The following is an 18,640-nucleotide window of genomic DNA, read 5'->3' on the forward strand; positions in this document are numbered from 1 at the left end:
CAGGAGTCAGCTTCGGACACGTGGCCCGAGAACCACCTGCAGACGGGGATTTTCTGGCCCTGGTTCGTTGGCGGGCGGGGCTGAGGTGGGCCTCCAACCAGGGCGCTGTGAACCTTGCGGTCTCTGAGTTTCCGGAGGTCTCCTGCTCATCAGCGAGGAAACGAGTGGGCAAACCACTCTCTGCACGGACGCCGGGGGGGCTCAGTGTGCAGAGAGGGCCGGAGCCGCGCAACATATCCAAGGCCTCTCGAATCGACAGGACGTCGACACAATCGGGAACCCGAGACCACCCCTATCCAAACGCCCGCTGCTCGGGAACAAGCGGCGCGAAAAACGTCCGTCCCACGGCGCAGGCGCCCCGAGAGCTGATCACGGAGGGGCACTTCAGGAACCGCGCTCCCACTACCCAATCAGCGCCGGCCTTGCACAAAGCGAGTCCCGCCCCCAGGGCGCCGCCAACGAATCCCCTCCCCCCCTCCCCTGCCCGCCTCGGCCCGCCCACTCCCGCCTTCGCCCCGCCCCGCGCCGTTCTTGGGTAGAGGATCGCGATTGGTCCAGGGGATAGGCGCAACCTCTGATTGGTTGAGACGGAGTCACGAGGGCGCCGTCGTCGTCTTTCCAGAGGCGATTACTGGGCAGGCTCAGTCTTTCGCCTCAGTCTCGAGCTCTAGCTAGCAGCCAAGCGTACGCGCTCCGGGTTCTTCTGTACCAGCGGCCGCCATCGACGTCGCTTGGGTTCCTCTGGGTCGTCTGCGCCACTCGCTCGCCACACACTCCGCCGGCATAAGCCGCCATCATGGTGAAGCTCGCAAAGGTAAGAAGACGGCTTGCGCAAGCAAGGACGTCGAGGCCTGCTTTCTGAGGAGCGCGCGCGCGGCACCGCGAGGAGGAGGGCCTGCGCGCCGTCCCGGGCGCGTTCGAGGGCGCCATGCTGCGGGAAATCTCGCGCGATTTTTGGGACGGTCTCGCGGCTTTTGGCTATTTGGTGGCGAGGTGAAGAGCTTCGGCAGGTTCCGCGGGTGGTTGATGCGGCGCGGAAAGACTTCGAGACTGAGTGGGGAGGGGGCGCTGGGCCCCAGGGTGGAGGGATGATGCCAAACTCCTGCGACGGGCCCAAGCGGGGCCCCGCCTCCTGACGCACGTGCCCCAGCGCGCGGCCCGCCACGTGGGCCGCGCCGCGTGTGTCCCGGCGTCTACGGAGGGGACCTGGCGCTGAGGCGGGGAGCGGCGGGATTGCTTTAGATGGAGGCCCTGCGGCCTACGGGGTGTCTGCTTCGGCCAGACGGGCGGACACGGGTTGGGTTCCGGGAGGCGGCCCTGCCTCGTGCTCTCTCTGCCGTGCTGCGAGCACATGGTGACCTGCGGGGTAACCCCACGTGGCCCCGCCGGGTCTGGAAGGGGCGGGGTTGTTACCACGGGAAAGAACTTAGTGGGAAGACCAGAGGTGGTAAGATGGTCTTATTTTTTTCTTTTTAAGTTGTTTTAAAGATCCTCCCCCGAATTTGGATTCAGGCGACAGTGTAGCATGTGGTGTCAGAATTTACCAAAGGTTTTTTTCCAGTTGTAGTTCCCCGCCCCCGGTGAAGGGCTATGGATTGTTGGCCGTTAAAATTGGCCAGTTGTAGTCTATTAAATTCATGCGTGAGGTAATGGTTGATTTGCAAGTATAGCTTTAAAAGCGGATGTGCTTAACGAAGGCAAGAGGAGGGAGATAATTTCGTTGTAGCTGCCTTTTCATCCTTGGGTTTCTGTAAAACCTGACAGGAATAATGGGGTGGGGGTTGGCACTTTCTCTTTTAACGTTGACCTCAATAATAGTTTTCATGTTAATTTGTATATCTAGCAGTAGGAAAGGATTTTAAGAAAGGGAGATAACTTTTTCACTCTGAAGAATGATGGCAGAATTGAATGGTCTGAGATGTTGTAGATGTAATGTGCTAAATGTCTGTTTTAGGCTGGTAAAAATCAAAGCGACCCCAAGAAAATGGCTCCTCCCCCAAAGGAGGTAGAAGAAGACAGTGAAGATGAGGAAATGTCAGAAGATGAAGATGATGAGAGCAGTGGAGAAGAGGTAATTATATACGTCTTAATGCAGAGATTTAATGCAGACGTGTATTCAGCTATGAAATGGAGTTAAAACAGGTGGTACTGGATGTTTGAAAGTACTGACAAAAATAAGATTATAATCATTCATCCATGGCCTGCTGAAGTGATTGTTTTCCAAGCTCTTCATTGACATGATGATATAGGTAAGTATTTGAATTTGAGAGAAAAGATTGGGAGTCTCCTTTTCAGGAGCACTGTGTGGGCTTTGTGTTACACGTTGTGTTAAATCATGACATTTTTCTAATTTGAGTATGTTAACATGCTAGATGAATAAACAGTTTGGACTGTTAACTGTTAAGTAAGTGGCATTGCTGCACATTGTATTCAGGTTTGAGGTTAGCTTCACCACAGTAGTAATAATAGTCATTATTGTAATTATTTTCCCAGCCTCCAAGCAGGATTTAGTCTCTATTCCATGGTATACAAGCTTTGTGATACTGGTTACTGTTGGCTCACTGTAAAGACAACTGCTATATTTGTGCTTAGATTTCTTGTGTAGAATTTAATCAGGGTTTTACTGACAATACGTTACCCAATAAAACTAGCAGTGAGCAAAAAGTAACTTAAATGTAGATAAATGATTTTTATCAAGCTTAAGATGCTCACTCTTTGTATTAATTTTGTAAGGGCTAACTGGTGTATTTGATATTCATTTTATTTTCTGGTTTTAAGAATGAGCCTTCGGTGAATTTTACCACCCTCACTGTAGGACCTCCAAATGATTTAGTAGCACTTAACACATCCAGCCTTTTACATGCAAGACTTCTAATTGCATACCTCAACTCATAATCTCTTACAGTATGTGAGGTTGGTGCTATTATCCTTTACAGAGGAGGAAAAAAGTTGAGGCTTAAAATTTTTTAAAGCCTTGAGTAAGGCTGTCACACAGTGGCAGGTGGGGTCCAAACAGTCCGTTATCAGAGTCCATGTTAAGCTGTGTTGCTTTAAAGATGGGGTTATAATGTATGAGGTATTTTAACTGTTAAGAAGGGTCCTTATGCTTGAGTGTTGTACTTGAAGATGAAGGCTGTGATTTCAGGCACATGGAAGGACCCAAGTCATGGCCCTGTAGTTTAACGTGCTAACATACATGCAGTACATGTGGTCTGGAGCCAGAACCAGTTTCCAGAATTTAGTACTCATTCATGAGACCAAGGCTGTCTTTTTGGGTTTGGAAACAGCCTTATGTTTGGTTTTATTTATTCTTCAGGTTATTATTCCTCAGAAAAAAGGCAAGAAGGCTACCACAACTCCAGCAAAGAAGGTGATGGTTTCCCCAACAAAAAAAGTCACAGTTGCCACACCGGCCAAGAAAGCAGTTGTCACCCCTGGCAAAAAGGCAGCGGCTACACCAGCCAAAAAGACCGTTGCAGCAGCCAAAGCAGTAGCAACACCTGGCAAGAAGGGAGCCACACCAGGCAAGGCATTGGTAGCAACACCTGGTAAGAAAGGAGCAGCCACCCCAGCCAAGGGAGCAAAGAACGGTAAGAATGCTAAGAAGGAAGACAGTGACGAGGAAGAAGATGATGACAGTGAAGAGGAGGACGAGGAGGATGAGGATGAAGATGAGGATGAATTCGAACCAGCAGTGATGAAAGCAGCTGCTGCTGCCCCTGCCTCAGATGATGACGATGATGAGGAGGAGGAGGATGATGAAGACGATGACGAGGAGGATGAAGATGAGGATGAAGATGGTAAGGAGTTCTTGCATAGTTCTTGGGCTACTTTGTAAGATACATTAGGGATGAGGTTTTGGCAGTAATGCTACATATTCTGTCTGTGACAACCTGGGAGTTAAATGAAAACCATTCCAGGCATTTTCTGGGGGTGTTTGTGGCACACTAGACTTAAGTTACCCAAAATGATTGCCTTACCCTGATAAAATGCTTACAATGGCACATTTTGTGAGTATTTTTCATAATGGCGGATTTTGCTTCCACCTGATCTGTTTCTCCCTTCCATAATTTGCTATGCATGATGGTATTGATAGGATTATGTTTCCTTTAGATTTTCCTGGAACTAATAATGGTTTTGGTAGAATCCTCTTGAGTTTTTGACTAAGTCGCATCACTTTCAGACTCTGAAGAAGAAGCTATGGAGACTACGCCAGCCAAAGGGAAGAAAGCCCCTGCAAAAGCTGTTGCTGTGAAGCCCAAGAGCACAGCTGAGGACGAAGATGACGAGGATGATGATGAGGATGAGGATGATGAGGAGGACGAGGAGGAAGATGAGGAGGACGAGGAGGATGATGATGAGGAGGAGGAAGAAGAGGAAGGTAATCAAGTTAGATTCTGAAATACACTGCCAGAAATTTTATTTAAAGGAGACACTTCAAGGGGCGTTTGGTGGGCTCATTTCGTAGAGCATGCAACTCTTTTTTTTTTTTTTTAAGGTTTTATTTATTTATTTATTTGACAGAGATAGAGACAGCCAGTGAGAGAGGGAACACAAGCAGGGGGAGTGGGAGAGGAAGAAGCAGGCTCATAGTGGAGGAGCCTGACGTGGGGATCGATCCCATAACGCCGGGATCACGCCCTGAGCCGAAGGCAGACGCTTAACTGCTGCGCCACCCAGGCGCCCCGAGCATGCAACTCTTGATCATGGGATCATGAGTTTAAGCCACACGTTGGGCACAGAGGTTACTTTAAAAAAAAAGGGGGGGGGGAGGCACTTTATTATGTGTGGCTACTCACTGGTAACCAGATTGTTTGACCTCTTGTCCAGAGCCTGTTAAAGAAGCACCTGGAAAACGAAAGAAGGAAATGGCCAAACAGAAGGCAGCGCCTGAAGCCAAGAAACAGAAAGTAGAAGGTGACTTGAGGAATGGGGGATTGGGGAGGGTTAGGAGCCTAATAGCACAAGTGATGAACAACAAAGGGACTTAATACTGAAACCTGATGTGATACTGTGATGTCTGATGTGCTCTGTGTAGAAACGGCATAGGGGAAGTTTAAAGTTCAGGCCATACTTTACAAATAGACTAATTTGCATTTATATTTTGCACAGCTACGGAGCCAACTACATCATTCAATCTTTTTGTTGGAAACCTGAACTTCAGCAAATCTGCTCCTGAATTAAAAACAGGCATCAGTGACCTTTTTGCTAAAAATGATCTCGCTGTTGTGGATGTCAGAATTGGTGTGTCTAGGTGAGTATGAGGAAGTTCTGCACATTCCTTCTGGGTTTGCAAGTCTTCAAATATTAGACATTAATGAATTAAGTTATTAGATTATCAAAATATAAAATCCCAAATTGAGGTTTCCAAAATCTCCTTTAGATTTTGTTAATAGTACTAGATTTTTAATAAGTTATGAGATTTGATGCTTACGATTCTAGAAAGATCTAAAAATACTGGATTTGGCTGAGTGGCTCAGTCGGTTAAGCCTCTGCCTTTGGCTCAGGTCATGATCCCAGGGTCCTGGGATCAAGCCCCACATCAGGCTCCCTCGTCAGTGGGGAGTCTGCTTCTCTCTCTGCCCCTCCCCCCCATGCTTGCTCTCAAATAAATAAAATCTTTTAAAAAATAAAAGTTGGATTTGAGGAGCTGTAATAGTTAATGCATTTAGATAGGATTTTCTTAGTGCCTACCACAGGTTATTTTGTCAGTTAATATTGTCATGAGCAGTGTGGCTAATAAGACCTCAGAGGTAAACTTGCATCATTTCCCTGTGTTTCCACCTTGCTATGTAGCAGCAGTTTACAGAGCCTTGACTTCGGTAAATACTGTAGGTGCTTTTTTACCTAATCCTTGTTCGCATCCTCACATTAGTGTTATTGCTTGCGCAGTATGTGTTCTGTAGCTCATGCTTTTGTGGGATTTCCCCCCGCTCGTTATTTAACCACCTTTTTCATCTTAATCGCCTTAAAGGAAGTTTGGCTATGTGGATTTTGAATCTGCTGAAGACCTGGAAAAAGCTTTGGAACTCACTGGTTTAAAAGTCTTTGGCAATGAAATTAAACTAGAAAAACCAAAGGGAAAAGACAGTAAGAAAGGTATGTAAGCCTTCAGGTAATTGTGATACTACTCCTTAACTTGTTAATGGATATGTATCTAGTTGGGAGCTAAGTGGCCAGACCTAATAGTTTAGCTTTTTTTCCTTTGGTTTCCTTATAATGTGAGGATTAAATGAGTTTAACTGTTAAATCCACTGCTTGCTGGTGTTACAGATTCCCAAGTCAGGTAAGCAAGAATAGATAGACTTTGTTAAAAAAAGAATTGGTTAATATTAGAGGGGTCTTTTCCTCACTGGAACTAGATTAGATCCCACCTACTCTTTTTCTGTCCTTTACCTTCTCTCTATTCACTTGCCGTGTTTCAAAATGTTCGTTCATAATTTTTTAATTCAAAAAATATTGAGCATTTTAATTGCAGTTTGAGCTCTGTTCTAAGTATTCAGCACATAGTTTGATTTCAGTTACGACAGTATCTTGTGTTTTTGCCACTGCTGCCTCTCCATACTAGCAGAGTGCCTTGTATATTGCAGGATCTCAAATTATTTGTTGAACAGAATTTTTCCATTAGTTGATCTTGGTGGGTGAGGGAAGTGTCTTTTAGGCCATACGTTTCCAGTTTTATCTTTTTTATCTAGATCGAGATGCAAGAACACTTTTGGCTAAAAATCTGCCTTACAAAGTTACTCAGGATGAATTAAAAGAAGTATTTGAAGATGCTGTGGAGATCAGATTAGTCAGCAAGGATGGAAAGAGTAAAGGGTATGTTTTGTGTCTGTGGAATGTTGAGTTTTATTAAAATTAATGCATTCCCCTGATTTTGTAAAAGAAATTTTGATCTCACTTTCCAAGGTGTGTGATTTTGGGCAAATTAACCTTTAATCAGTGCCTCTATTTCTTGTTTGTACAGTGGGGATAATATACTTAACCCATAGCATGATTTTAAAAGGCAAGCTAATATGTATAAAGTACTGTGAAATGTGCCTAGCTTTGTAAATAATAGTAGTTATGCAGTGAGGTTGGGGTTACCGTGAGCAAATTTTCTAGGTGTACTTGGCAGTCTTGTGTAGAATGGGAGGAAAGTTTTAATTGAAACGTGGAACATGGCAGAAAACCAGAACATTTCAGCTTGTTTGAAACAGAGAACATTTTTATTGTACTCAGTTTGAAACAAGGTTCTGTTGCTGAGATTAAAACATTTGTGTTAAAAGAATATGATTTTTAAAAACCAGTTTTTCATGTTTTTCCCCCCACTGTTTGTTGCAGGATTGCTTATATTGAATTTAAGACAGAAGCTGATGCAGAAAAAACCTTGGAAGAAAAGCAGGGAACAGAGATAGATGGGCGGTCTATTTCCCTGTACTATACCGGAGAGAAGGGCCAAAGTCAAGACTATAGAGGTGGAAAGAATAGCACTTGGAGTGGTAAGAATTTATAGAATTCCAGGATTGATGGGTTGAAATCTTTGCATCTTTGTACTTTAAGTTAACTAATAAATTACATCACACAAGTTATACTTCTATTTGTAATAACAACTCAGTGTCTTGAGTGAGAGCTATACAAAGTCATTTTGCATTAGAACATAGACAAATTAGCTTCCTTTGTGTGTATGGTTTTTACTTAATTGGTGTGCATTTTTTAATTAGACTGTTTTAGGAAGATGTAGATGGGTAGCTCTTACATCTCTAGGTAACAGGAATGAAACAGTGCATGACAAATAGTGACAGGTAGGAGTCCTCCTGCATCAACGTTGGCATGTTAACTTTTCCTGGGTGTTGAAGTTCTTGAGTAAGGTAGCTGTGACTAAACTTGAGGACCATTGCTTCAGAGTCTTCATTTGGCTTTTTCTTCTTCTTCTTTTTTTTTTTTTGTAGGTGAATCAAAAACACTGGTTTTAAGCAACCTCTCTTACAATGCAACAGAAGAAACCCTTCAGGAAGTATTTGAGAAGGCAACTTTTATTAAAGTGCCCCAGAACCAAAATGGCAAATCGAAAGGGTAAAATAACTAGTATCTTTAGGTTATCAGTTATGGGCTCTAAGAATGTCTTGCATAGATCTAAAAGGGGGGGGTAAAATTATTTTTTCCTGATGTTACAGGACGCTGAATCATTGTAGTTCCACAAATGTGTATAAAGAGCATCATTTAAGTATCTCCTTGAGGTAAAAGGCCTGGTGGCATTAGATAACAGCATAGGAACAATGTGCTTGGTAACTTACTTTAAGTATTGGTTGTTCGTCCTCAGGTATGCATTTATAGAATTTGCTTCATTTGAAGATGCTAAGGAAGCTTTAAATTCCTGTAATAAAAGGGAAATTGAGGGCAGAGCAATCAGACTGGAGTTGCAGGGACCCAGAGGATCACCTAATGCAAGAAGCCGTGAGTTACATTAATAGGGTGTGGTGGTGTGGGTCAGCACTCCTCAGTGCATTGCTGCATCAGGGTTTTTTTAATCTAGTTTGGAGATGAACATTTTTGTTTACCTCTTGTTGCTGAGTGAAGGATACTGGATATGATGACTGATTATCTGAGAAAATAATTGATGAAATCGCAAGAAAATTCCTCTAGATAGTCAAGTTCTGATCCAGTTATGTCTTCTCCGAGCAGCACTTCTGCCCCCGGTTACTGCCTGTGCAGTTTTGTGAAAGCTGTGTGCTTAGGGATTGCTGTCTGTCTTGTTTGCCTTGCTTCTGCTTTCCATAAAGGATCTGAGACAGGATCTCAGCTACTCTGGTACAATCAGTGTAAGCTTAAAATGGTGGTTGATCTAAAATGGTGGTTGATCTATACCTTTTGTTTTAATTCAGCACTAGTTTGCTAAGTTGCTTTTACCTGGTTGTTTTCAAACAGCTTTTATGTGACAGGCTAAGCGTCTGCTAAGATGAGCATTTTTGGCCAGTGGTCTAATACTGGACATTATTGAAAGCCAGCATCTGGTTATTATGAATTGTGGCTTTAGGTAAAATGTACAATTTTTCTTTCGTAGAGCCATCCAAAACTTTGTTCGTCAAAGGTCTGTCTGAGGATACCACAGAAGAGACATTAAAGGAGTCGTTCGACGGCTCCGTTCGGGCAAGGATAGTCACTGACCGGGAGACTGGGTCCTCCAAAGGGTAAGATGATCAGGGAATGTTCAGTTTCTGCTGAGTGGAGACCTCCCATCTAGCAAATCTTCTCATTGAGCTCCTTTCTGTCGATTGGTGGCAGTTTATGGATTCGCACGAGAAGAAGAGACAATTCACAGTTAGCATTATTTTACCTTCTGTCTTCACAGAGGTGTATTTTGCTGTTTTGTGAGACATTTCCTGGGCTCATGCAGTCAATAAAACCAGTTTCAACCTTCTATAGGTAGCTACTCGATTACTTGGGTCTTTCTTAGTTGAGCAAGTCTACTTCCTATGGGATCAGTGTCCAGCATGAGAGGTTAATCTGGGCACCTGTTCAGTATGTGTTCTATAATGGGCAATTTCATTTGGCATTTTAGGTTTGGTTTTGTAGACTTTAACAGTGAGGAAGATGCCAAAGCTGCCAAGGAGGCCATGGAAGATGGTGAAATTGATGGAAACAAAGTTACTTTGGACTGGGCCAAGCCTAAGGGTGAAGGTGGCTTTGGAGGTCGAGGTGGTGGCAGAGGAGGCCGAGGCGGATTTGGTGGCAGAGGCCGGGGAGGCTTTGGAGGTAAGGAAGCTGGGGGGCTTCCTTTTGTATGCACTGGACACTGGCACATGCACTCAGAATGTGCCCAGGGTTCCCTGTATCAATCTCTTAAGTCTCACTGATCACTTTGGGGAGGGGAGGATTCCCGGCAGCTTTGCATTCATTATTTAACTGTGTCTTGACTTCCTGTAGGGCGAGGAGGCTTCCGAGGAGGCAGAGGAGGAGGGGGAGACCACAAGCCACAAGGAAAGAAGACGAAGTTTGAATAGTTTCTTCCATCCCTCTGTCTTTCCCTCTTCTGTTTGAAAGAAAAGGACTCTGAGGTTTTTACTCTGTTACCTGATCAATGACAGAGCCTTCTGAGGACATTCCAAGACAGTAAAGTCCTGTGGTCTACTTGGAAATTCGTATAGATAACATTTCAAGGGCGATACCCTGTTGGTTTTGACTGGATATTCATATAAACTTTTTAAAGAGATGAGTGATAGAGCTAATCCTTATCTGTAAGTTTTGAATTTATATTGTTTCTTCCCATGTACAAAACCATTTTTTTCCTACAAATAGTTTTTGTTTTTGTTTTTTGCGTTGGGGGGTGTAAAGGAAAGCAGAATGTTTTATCATGATTTTTGCTTCAGCAACTTTGGGACAAATTAAAAGTCCTAAACTCTGGTGCCAGACTTGTACTTCCTAGAGTGTTTCTCCTGGACTATCATTGAAGGTGGAGCATGGCAAAGCTGGCTCTGCCACTCCAGATCCACCCCGCCACCCCTCCTGGAAATGCTTGATAAATCGGTTTCAGGTATCCTGGCTCCAAGTTTTGATGAAATGGCGGGTAAGGTGACATGAAAGGCTTGTTGGAAATCTGCTGTGTCTTATCCTGCTTGTAGCAGGCCTGAGGATATCAGGTATCCTGAAGAAGTTCTGGAGAGGGGCCAGAAGCACATTGGTCAGGCCTCTTGAGGCATGCAGCTAAGAGCGTGGACCCTGGAATTGGCAATGACTCAGTAGTATTAATTTTTGCCAGATGACTGGACCGGTGGGGGCTTTGGGACTGTGAGCCTGGGGAGGAAACTACCAGTCCAGTAGGTGGACCTCGTATTTTTTGTAAGTTCTCCAATAACCTTAGGTTAAACCAATGAGAAAGGGCTTTGGTATTAGACTATGTTCAGTGCTCCCTCATTTAAGTATTCCTTGTTCCCTCTGCCTCTAATAAAAGTTAAGGACCATATGGGGGCGCCTGGGTGGCACAGCGGTTAAGCGTCTGCCTTCGGCTCAGGGCGTGATCCCGGCGTTATGGGATGGAGCCCCACATCAGGCTCCTCTGCTCTGAGCCTGCTTCTTCCTCTCCCACTCCCCCTGCTTGTGTTCCCTCTCTCGCTGGCTGTCTCTATCTCTGTCGAATAAATAAATAAAATCTTTAAAAAAAAAAAGTTAAGGACCATATGAAAGGTCTATGCTAAGGGATTAACAAAGATTACCAAACAGTTCACTAGATGATACAGAGTAGTTTTTAAACCTAGCCATCCAAAGCCAAACACCCATGGACTCTAACCACCTGTTTTTTTTTTTTTTTTTTTTTAAGATTTTTATTTATTTGACAGAGACAGCCAGCGAGAGGGAGCACAAGCAGGGGGAGTGGGAGAGGAAGAAGCAGGCTCCTAGCGGAGGAGCCTGATGGGCTCGATCCCAGAACGCCAGGATCACGCCCTGAGCCAAAGGCAGACGCTTAACAACTGCGCCACCCAGGCGCCCTTCTAACCACCTGTTCTAATATGACTAGTCAAAATGTAAAAGGGGCACTTGGCTAGTTAGAGTATGCAACTCTTGGTCTTGGGGTTGTGAGTTTGAGCCCCACATTGGGTGTAGAAATTGCTTAAAAAATCTTAAATACACGTGCGCGCGCACACACACACTGGTAGAATTCATTAGGCTTAGAGGGCAGTATAAAGGAAATGGACAGTTTAGTTTGTCTCTAAACTCCGTGTCTTATCTGTGACTTAAACCAGTCCTGTTGAAAGTACTGTGTGGAGACAGATGGCGTCCTTGGAGGGTGAGCGTGTCAGTGGGAGTTTGGTGCTGCTGTGGAGAGAGCTCAAGCCAGCAGGGGACTGTTCTTTGACCAGTCGAACCTAAAAAACCTTTTCATCCTGTTCTCTAGATTAAAAAGTTTGAATTGGAGCACATCGGGAATACCGTGGGTTAAGTCCGTTAGCTCTTAAATTACAGCAAAGGTGAATGGTGTTCAAAATTTGTATCAGTGGCAGATGAATGCCCCACCACTGAACATGGAAGAAGGCCTGCGAGGTTCGTGTTAGGATCTCTTGAGACCCAGCAAAGGATGAGTAGGGCTTTCGTGACCCTCCAGCCTTTTTCTTATATAGGTACCTGCCCTCGTTGCCTACTCTATCTGGCAAGCTTGCAGGTTTAAGGAAACCTGATAATAAGGTCTTTGGCCATTAGGAACGTGAATTAGGGTTGCTGTTGGCCCAGCACAGCCAGTGCTCAAGTACTCCTCAAATGATGTTCAATAGGATTTGACCACTCCAGATGTGGGGTGTTTGTGGGTTCCTTGCTGGAGGGAAGGGAAACCTACTTCATTAGAATTGCTCTTAAACGTATACTTCTTAATTTGAGAGAATGCAGCAGAGGGAGAGGGGGAAGCTGACTCCCTGCTGAGCAGAGAGCCCATCTGGGGCTTGATCCCAGGACCCCGAGATCACGACCTGAGCCGAAGTCAGACACTTAACCCACTGAGCCACCTATATATACTCGTAATAAAGGCAAATGCTCCTGATACTGTGCCTGGGGTGTGCCAGGCATTTACCTCAGCCCCTCTAAACCTGTGGGCAGAAAATTGAGGTTCTTGCTCACTTTCTGCTATGTGGCACATCACCATTAAGGAAGAGTGACCGTCCAGCCCTGTTTTACTGGTTGTTCCAGAGGTGGTGGTCTGACTTGGGTGGAATGGAGAGGAGGTTGCAGGGTTGTTGGTAGCCCTGGAAGGCCAAAGAGGAGCATTCAGGTTTCTATGTAGGGACTGGACTCCTGCAAATAAATGTCTTAATGCTACGCCTTCCTGAAGGCTGTCTGGTTTTGAATTCGGTGGATTGAGTGAAGATTTTGCAGCCATTTTAGAAAAGTGGTTCCCTTTAGCAAATGGTCGTCGCCCTTTCTGCCATTCTTCCAGCAGGTGGCAGCACATTCACAAGGATGTGGAAACCTGAGGCTTCGTTTCAGGCCAATGTGTTTTTAACTTCAAACTTACCCCCTGGGTTAAGTGCTGGGGCTTGAGAATCTGCAAAAAGTCCACTCAGCACACTTTGAGAAATGCTGCAGAATCCACAGACAACTCCATTTTATTGAATGCTTGTCTTGTGCCCTCTCTGAGTTATCCCATTTTTCTGTGCTTGGTTACTAATGATCTCTTTTGTAGCTGTATCTCTGTCTCCCCTCAGCCTAAAAAAGTGCCAAAACTTCTCATTTAAAAAAAAATTGTCCCCTGGGGCGCCTGGGTAGTTTAGTCCATTAAGTGTCTGCCTTTGGCTCAGGTCATGATCTCAGGGTCCTGGGATTGAGTCCCACATAGGGCTCTCTGCTCGGCAGGGAGCCTGCTTCTCCTCCCTCTGTCTACTGCTCCCCCTGCTTGTGCTCTCTCTGTCAAATAAATTTAAAAAGATTGTCCCTTGACCTGACCTCCCCACCCATTTACTCCCACTTCCCTTCATTGTCAGACTGTGAGAAGGACCACACTCGAGCCTCCTGCTCCTTTTCCCCAGGCATTGTGGCTTCTGTCCACCTGCTTCCCTGCAGCCATCTGATAGATGATCCCTCCTTCCATCCTGAAAGTTCCTTCTCCACCCTTAGAAAATGGGCAGACATAGTAGAGAGGTGGCTTTGTGATACTGGGCTGAGGTGGAGAGGGAAAGAAAAGAACAAACAGCCCTGGGATTAGATCCTTTCAACAGACTCATTCTCTCCAATTAATAGATGTGAGTCAGTGGCTGTCCCCCTCAGGTCAGGTAACCCAGCAACTGAGGGTAAAGGCCTGGAGAGTTCCTCTATTACTGGTCCCTCCACATGGAAATGTGAAAAGAATACATATGTCCCTGCCAACCTCTGAGTAGAGGGGCTTGGTTTTGTTCATTGTTCTGTCTTGTGGGTCTAGGGCAGTGCCTGACATATAGTAGGTACTCAGTAAGTGATGAATGAAGGAACTTTGGAGAAACTCCTTCCCCCAACTGCAGGGAAAGCTGTGATAGGAGAGAATATAGGCCAGGAGTTCTTGATATACATTTTTAAAGTTCTTAACGTTTGTGTATAGTGGATCTGGTAAAGCCTTTGAACCTCTCAGAATAATACTCTCAAGATTATTTAAAAGGTGTACAGGGGCACCAGGCTGGCTCAGTCAGGAGCATGTGACTCAATCTCAGGGTTATGAGTTTGAGCCCCATGTTGGGTGTAGAGATTACTTAATAAAATGTTTTTAAAAATATGGATTACAAGGGAAACCAATTACATTGAGGTAAAATTACTAAAATTTTTAAGCACAACTTTCGTGATAGAATTATATGTGTTCACTAATGCATTAGATAGTATGTATTTGCATTTAAAATTCAGTTAAGTCAGGGAGTTTGGTCCTGGTAATGATGGAGTGGCTTAAAACAGACTAACCCTCCTGTTGATAACAGTTATAAACTGTACAAAATATAAATCAACTTTTAAAGATGTTGGACAAATACCAGATAGAAACTGGAGCAGATGTCTGTCATCCTTGAAAGAAGACAGGAGTACTGATCCATCTTAAATCAGCTTTCTTTTCCCCTTGATGGTATCCCCCAGTTAGGGTCGAATCCTCAGAGTTTAAGCAGAAAGGGGTCTTACTGCCCTGAGGAGCCAGTTTGGAGTTTGAGTCTGGAAATTTTCCTGAAAAATACAGGAGACACAACCACTAAATCTGCACACTTAATAGCCTTCGAAATCTTGGCCAAGTACTTTTTTTTATTTTTTTAAGATTTTATTCATTTATTGGACACAGCCAGCCAGCGAGAGAGGGAACACAAGCAGGGGGAGTAGGAGAGGAAGAAGCAGGCTCCCAGTGGAGCAGGGAGCAGGACTCTGGGATCACACCCTGAGCCGAAGGCAGACGCTTAATGACTGAGCCACTGAGGCGCCCCTGGCCAAGTCCTAAATTGTGTTTGCATGGGGCAAGTATCTCATGAGCCCAGGGGAAAACAACAGTGGAAAGGTGAAAGAGCTGGCTACAGATGCCGGCAGCTGCCTGGTGCTAGGGAGAGAGTTTGGAGTTCAAGTTCTGCCCAGTTAAAGGGTTTTGATAAGCCCTTCAAGCTTTTCTTTGAAACTTGGAAGGGCCATACTGTAGAAGTAACAGCCACGTTCCAGGCATAAGGACCGAGCCTAGGACTAAGGGCAAAATGTAAAACCAAAATAGACCCACCGTAACAAAGCCTAAAGCTTGAAACTAAGCTCCCACATTATCAAGGTGATCTGTTAGGAATTTAGTTGCCTAGAACAAAACAGTGTTCAGAGGAGGATAATAGAATTCAGACTCTACAGGACAACATGCTGTGTCCAGTAAGAAAAAAATTACTAGGGGTGCCTGGCTGGCTCTGTAGAGCACGTGACTTTTCATCTCAGGGTTACGAGTTTGAGTCCCATGTTGGGCAGAGTTTACTTTAAAAAAAAAATTAGGCATGCAATGAAGTATGAAAATGTAGTCCACCATCAAGACAGTCAATAAACACATAACTCGTGTGTTGATATTTATAGGTAAGAACTTTAATCATTACAAATAAATGTTAGATAGGAACACCTGGGTGGCTCAGTCAGTTAAGCATCTGCCTTCGGCTCAGGTCATGATCCCAGGTCCTGGGATTGAGTCCAGCATTGGGACTCCCTGCTCAGCGGGGAGTCTGCTTCTCCCTCTTCCTCTGCCCCTCCCCCCTGCTTGTGTGCACGCTTTCTCTCTCAAATAAATGAATAAAATCTTTTAAAAATATGTTAAATAATTTTCAGGAAAAGATGAATATATTTAATAAAGAAATGGGGAAATTCTGGAGAGAGATGGAAACTCCAAGAACAGAACCAAATGGAAAGCCTAGAACTGAAAAGCAAAATATCTTAAAAAATTCACTAGAAGGGCTTAAGAGCCAAAGAAAGGATCAGTTAACTAGAAGACAGATCAATAGAAAATATTGATAGAGTTCAGGACATGCTATCCAAAACATAGCATTTTGGCATATTGAATATTTCAAGCTGAAGGAATCTGAGAAACAGCAGATATAGGAAGGACTCTCTGACCTTCCCTGAAGCAGGTCATAGACCCCCAAGTGCAACATGCCCTCCCTATACCCAGAGGAAAGGAGAACCCTTATCTCTGAAGACAGGAACACCGAGAGAAATTTGAAGAACAGGCCTCGCTGTCTCCCCCAGTTTAATGAACTTAGCTCATACCTTCTTAGCTCATACATCCTATCACATGTTCCTACAACTCTCCACTCTTCATCAAAGACACTCAGGTGACACTTTTTTCCCCTATGTTATCCAAACTGAAGCTCAAAGAGAAAAAAGATGGAAGAAAAAATGAAGAGAGCCTCAGTGACAATATCAAATTGCCTAACATATATGTAATTGAGTCCATGAAGGAGAGGAGAGAATGGATGGGGCTGAAAAATATCTTTTGGAAAAATAATCCTTGAAAATTTCTAAATTTGATGAGAAACAACCCACAGAGTCAAGAAGGAAGCCACCTCTCTGCCCATCATAACTGAATTGTTGAAAAACAAAGATAAAGGAAAACTTTAATACAGCCAAACAAAAAAGACCTATTACCTGCAAAGGAACATCTGTAAGAATGATGGCTAAGTTTTCATCAGGAAAAATATAAGCCAATGGATGATATCTTTTTTTTTTTTTTTTAAGATTTAGACATTTATTTTAGAAAGTGTGAGTGGGGGGAGGGGCAGAGGGAAAGAATCTTTAGGCAGACTCCCTGCTGAGCATGGAGCCCAGAACCCAACAAGGTCCTTGATCCCTTGACCCATGAGATCATCACCTGAGCCAAAAACAAGCGCTGGAAGCTTAACTGACTGAGCTTCCCAGGCACCCCAACAATGAACAATATCTTTAAAGTGCTAAATGAGATATCAATCTAGAATTCTATATCTACAAAGTATTCTTCAAAAGTGAAGGAGAAATAAGTCACTTTCAAATAAATGGAGGTGAGAGAATTCATTAGCACACTTGCAGTCCAAACCACAGGTGGCTCAGTCAGTTAAGTGTCTACATGATCCCAGGGTCCTGGGATTGAGTCCTGCATTGGGCTCCTTGTTCAGCGGAGAGTCTGCTTCTCCCTCTGCCGGCTGCTCCCCCTGCTTGTGCTCTCTCTCTCTCTGACAAATAAATAAAATCTTAAAAAAAAAAAAAAAAAAGAAACCACAGGTGAAATTAGGTAATATTACAAAATGAATGATAAAACATTTTGGGATGGAATCATCGAGCCTTACATCGGAAACTGGGGATGTACTGTATGGTGACTAACATAATAAAAAATCATTTAAAAAAAAAAAACATTTTGGGATGCAGCTAAAGCAGTGTTTAGATGGAAACTTATAACTTTAAATGCTCTATAAAAGAATGGGAAAAATGTTTAAAATTAATGATCTAAGTTTTTAGCTTAAGGTAAAAAAGGAAGAGAAAATTATGCTCAGGGGCGCCTGGGTGGCACAGCGGTTAAGCGTCTGCCTTCGGCTCAGGGCGTGATCCTGGCGTTGTGGGATCGAGCCCCACATCAGGCTCCTCTGCTATGAGCCTGCTTCTTCCTCTCCCACTCCCCCTGCCTGTGTTCCCTCTCTCGCTGGCTGTCTCTCTGTCAAATAAATAAAATAAAATCTTTAAAAAAAAAAAAAAATTATGCTCAAAATATGCAGAAGAAGGAAATAGTAAAATAATGAAAATTGATAACAGAACAATCAAGGTAAACAGTAATCCGCAGGAAGAATTAAAAGCATTAGTACAATTGATAGCAAAACTGGTAAGAAAAAATAACTGAAAACACAAATAGCCAATATCAGGAATGAAAGAGGACATATCACTACAGATTTTACAAATATTAAATATAATGTGGGAATATTATGGACAGCTGTATTCCAGTAAGTTTAACAATGTAGCCAAAATGAGCAAATTCTTTGAAAACACAACTTTGCAAAACTGACACGAGAAGAAATGGAAAATCTGAACAGCTAGCCCTGTATCTATGAAGACATCGAACTTATCATTTAAAACACTCCCACAAAGAAAACTCTAGGCTCAGACAGCTTTATAGTTCAATTCTATCAAATGTTTAAGGAAGAAATAACACCAATCTTACACAAACTATTTCAGAAAATAGAGGAGGAGGGAACACTTTCCAATCTGTTTCATGAGCACTGATACCAAAATATGACAAGGACATTACAAGAAAAAAAAAGGCTAATATCCCTAACTAACATAAATAAAAATTGTTTAAAAATATTAGCAAACTAAATCTATCAATGTACAAAAATGATAATATATCATGACTAAGTGGGGTATATCCTCAATTCAAATTTGATTAATATTTGAAAATTGGTGTAATTCACATTACACATTCTAGAATAAAGGAGAAAATACAAATGTTCAAATAAAAGTAGAAAAAGCATCTGTCAACATTCAACAATCAATATTAAAAAAAACTCAACAAACTTAAACAAACTGATGAAGAACATCTATGAAAAACCTACAGTTAGCATCATATTTCATAGTGAAATGTTGAACATTTTTCTTCTGAGATAATGAACACAACAAGGATGTCTGCTCTCACTATTTCTACTTAACACTGTATTAAAAGTCCAGTGCAATAAGCCGAGGAAAAGAAATTAAAAAGCATAAA

General features: G+C 43.4%; 1 protein-coding gene and 3 non-coding genes across 4 annotated transcripts; all 4 read left to right on the forward strand.

Moving 5' to 3' along the window:
- The first annotated feature begins 639 nt into the window (after window positions 1–639).
- NCL (nucleolin) lies at window positions 640–10,383 on the forward strand. Its single transcript, XM_008690350.2, has 14 exons — window positions 640–814; window positions 1,955–2,071; window positions 3,317–3,800; window positions 4,184–4,381; window positions 4,831–4,917; window positions 5,113–5,254; window positions 5,975–6,099; window positions 6,696–6,819; window positions 7,324–7,481; window positions 7,932–8,055; window positions 8,303–8,436; window positions 9,044–9,170; window positions 9,542–9,735; window positions 9,907–10,383. Exons 1-14 carry the CDS (start codon window positions 797–799, stop codon window positions 9,981–9,983), a joined length of 2,109 nt encoding a protein of 702 aa, XP_008688572.2. The 5' UTR covers window positions 640–796; the 3' UTR covers window positions 9,984–10,383.
- Window positions 4,961–5,029, forward strand: LOC121099934. Its single transcript, XR_005831663.1, has one exon. It is a non-coding gene; the product is annotated as a small nucleolar RNA SNORD82 (small nucleolar RNA).
- LOC121099939 lies at window positions 8,565–8,645 on the forward strand. Its single transcript, XR_005831665.1, has one exon. It is a non-coding gene; the product is annotated as a small nucleolar RNA SNORD20 (small nucleolar RNA).
- LOC121099928 lies at window positions 9,227–9,361 on the forward strand. The gene has a single exon (XR_005831652.1). It is a non-coding gene; the product is annotated as a small nucleolar RNA SNORA75 (small nucleolar RNA).
- Window positions 10,384–18,640: the final 8,257 nt, after the last annotated feature.

This window comes from Ursus maritimus, unplaced genomic scaffold (assembly GCF_017311325.1).
Source record: "Ursus maritimus isolate PB19 unplaced genomic scaffold, ASM1731132v1 scaffold_1, whole genome shotgun sequence".
NCBI classification, from domain to species: Eukaryota; Metazoa; Chordata; class Mammalia; order Carnivora; family Ursidae; genus Ursus; species Ursus maritimus.

What these genes read in the sequence shown, in the direction of transcription:
- NCL (XM_008690350.2), top strand. An exon ending in GGAGGAGGAAGAAGAGGAAG is followed by an intron (nt 4,382 to 4,830) that starts GTAATCAAGTTA and finishes CCTCTTGTCCAG; the next exon opens with AGCCTGTTAAAGAAGCACCT. An exon ending in AGGCCGGGGAGGCTTTGGAG is followed by an intron (nt 9,736 to 9,906) that starts GTAAGGAAGCTG and finishes GACTTCCTGTAG; the next exon opens with GGCGAGGAGGCTTCCGAGGA.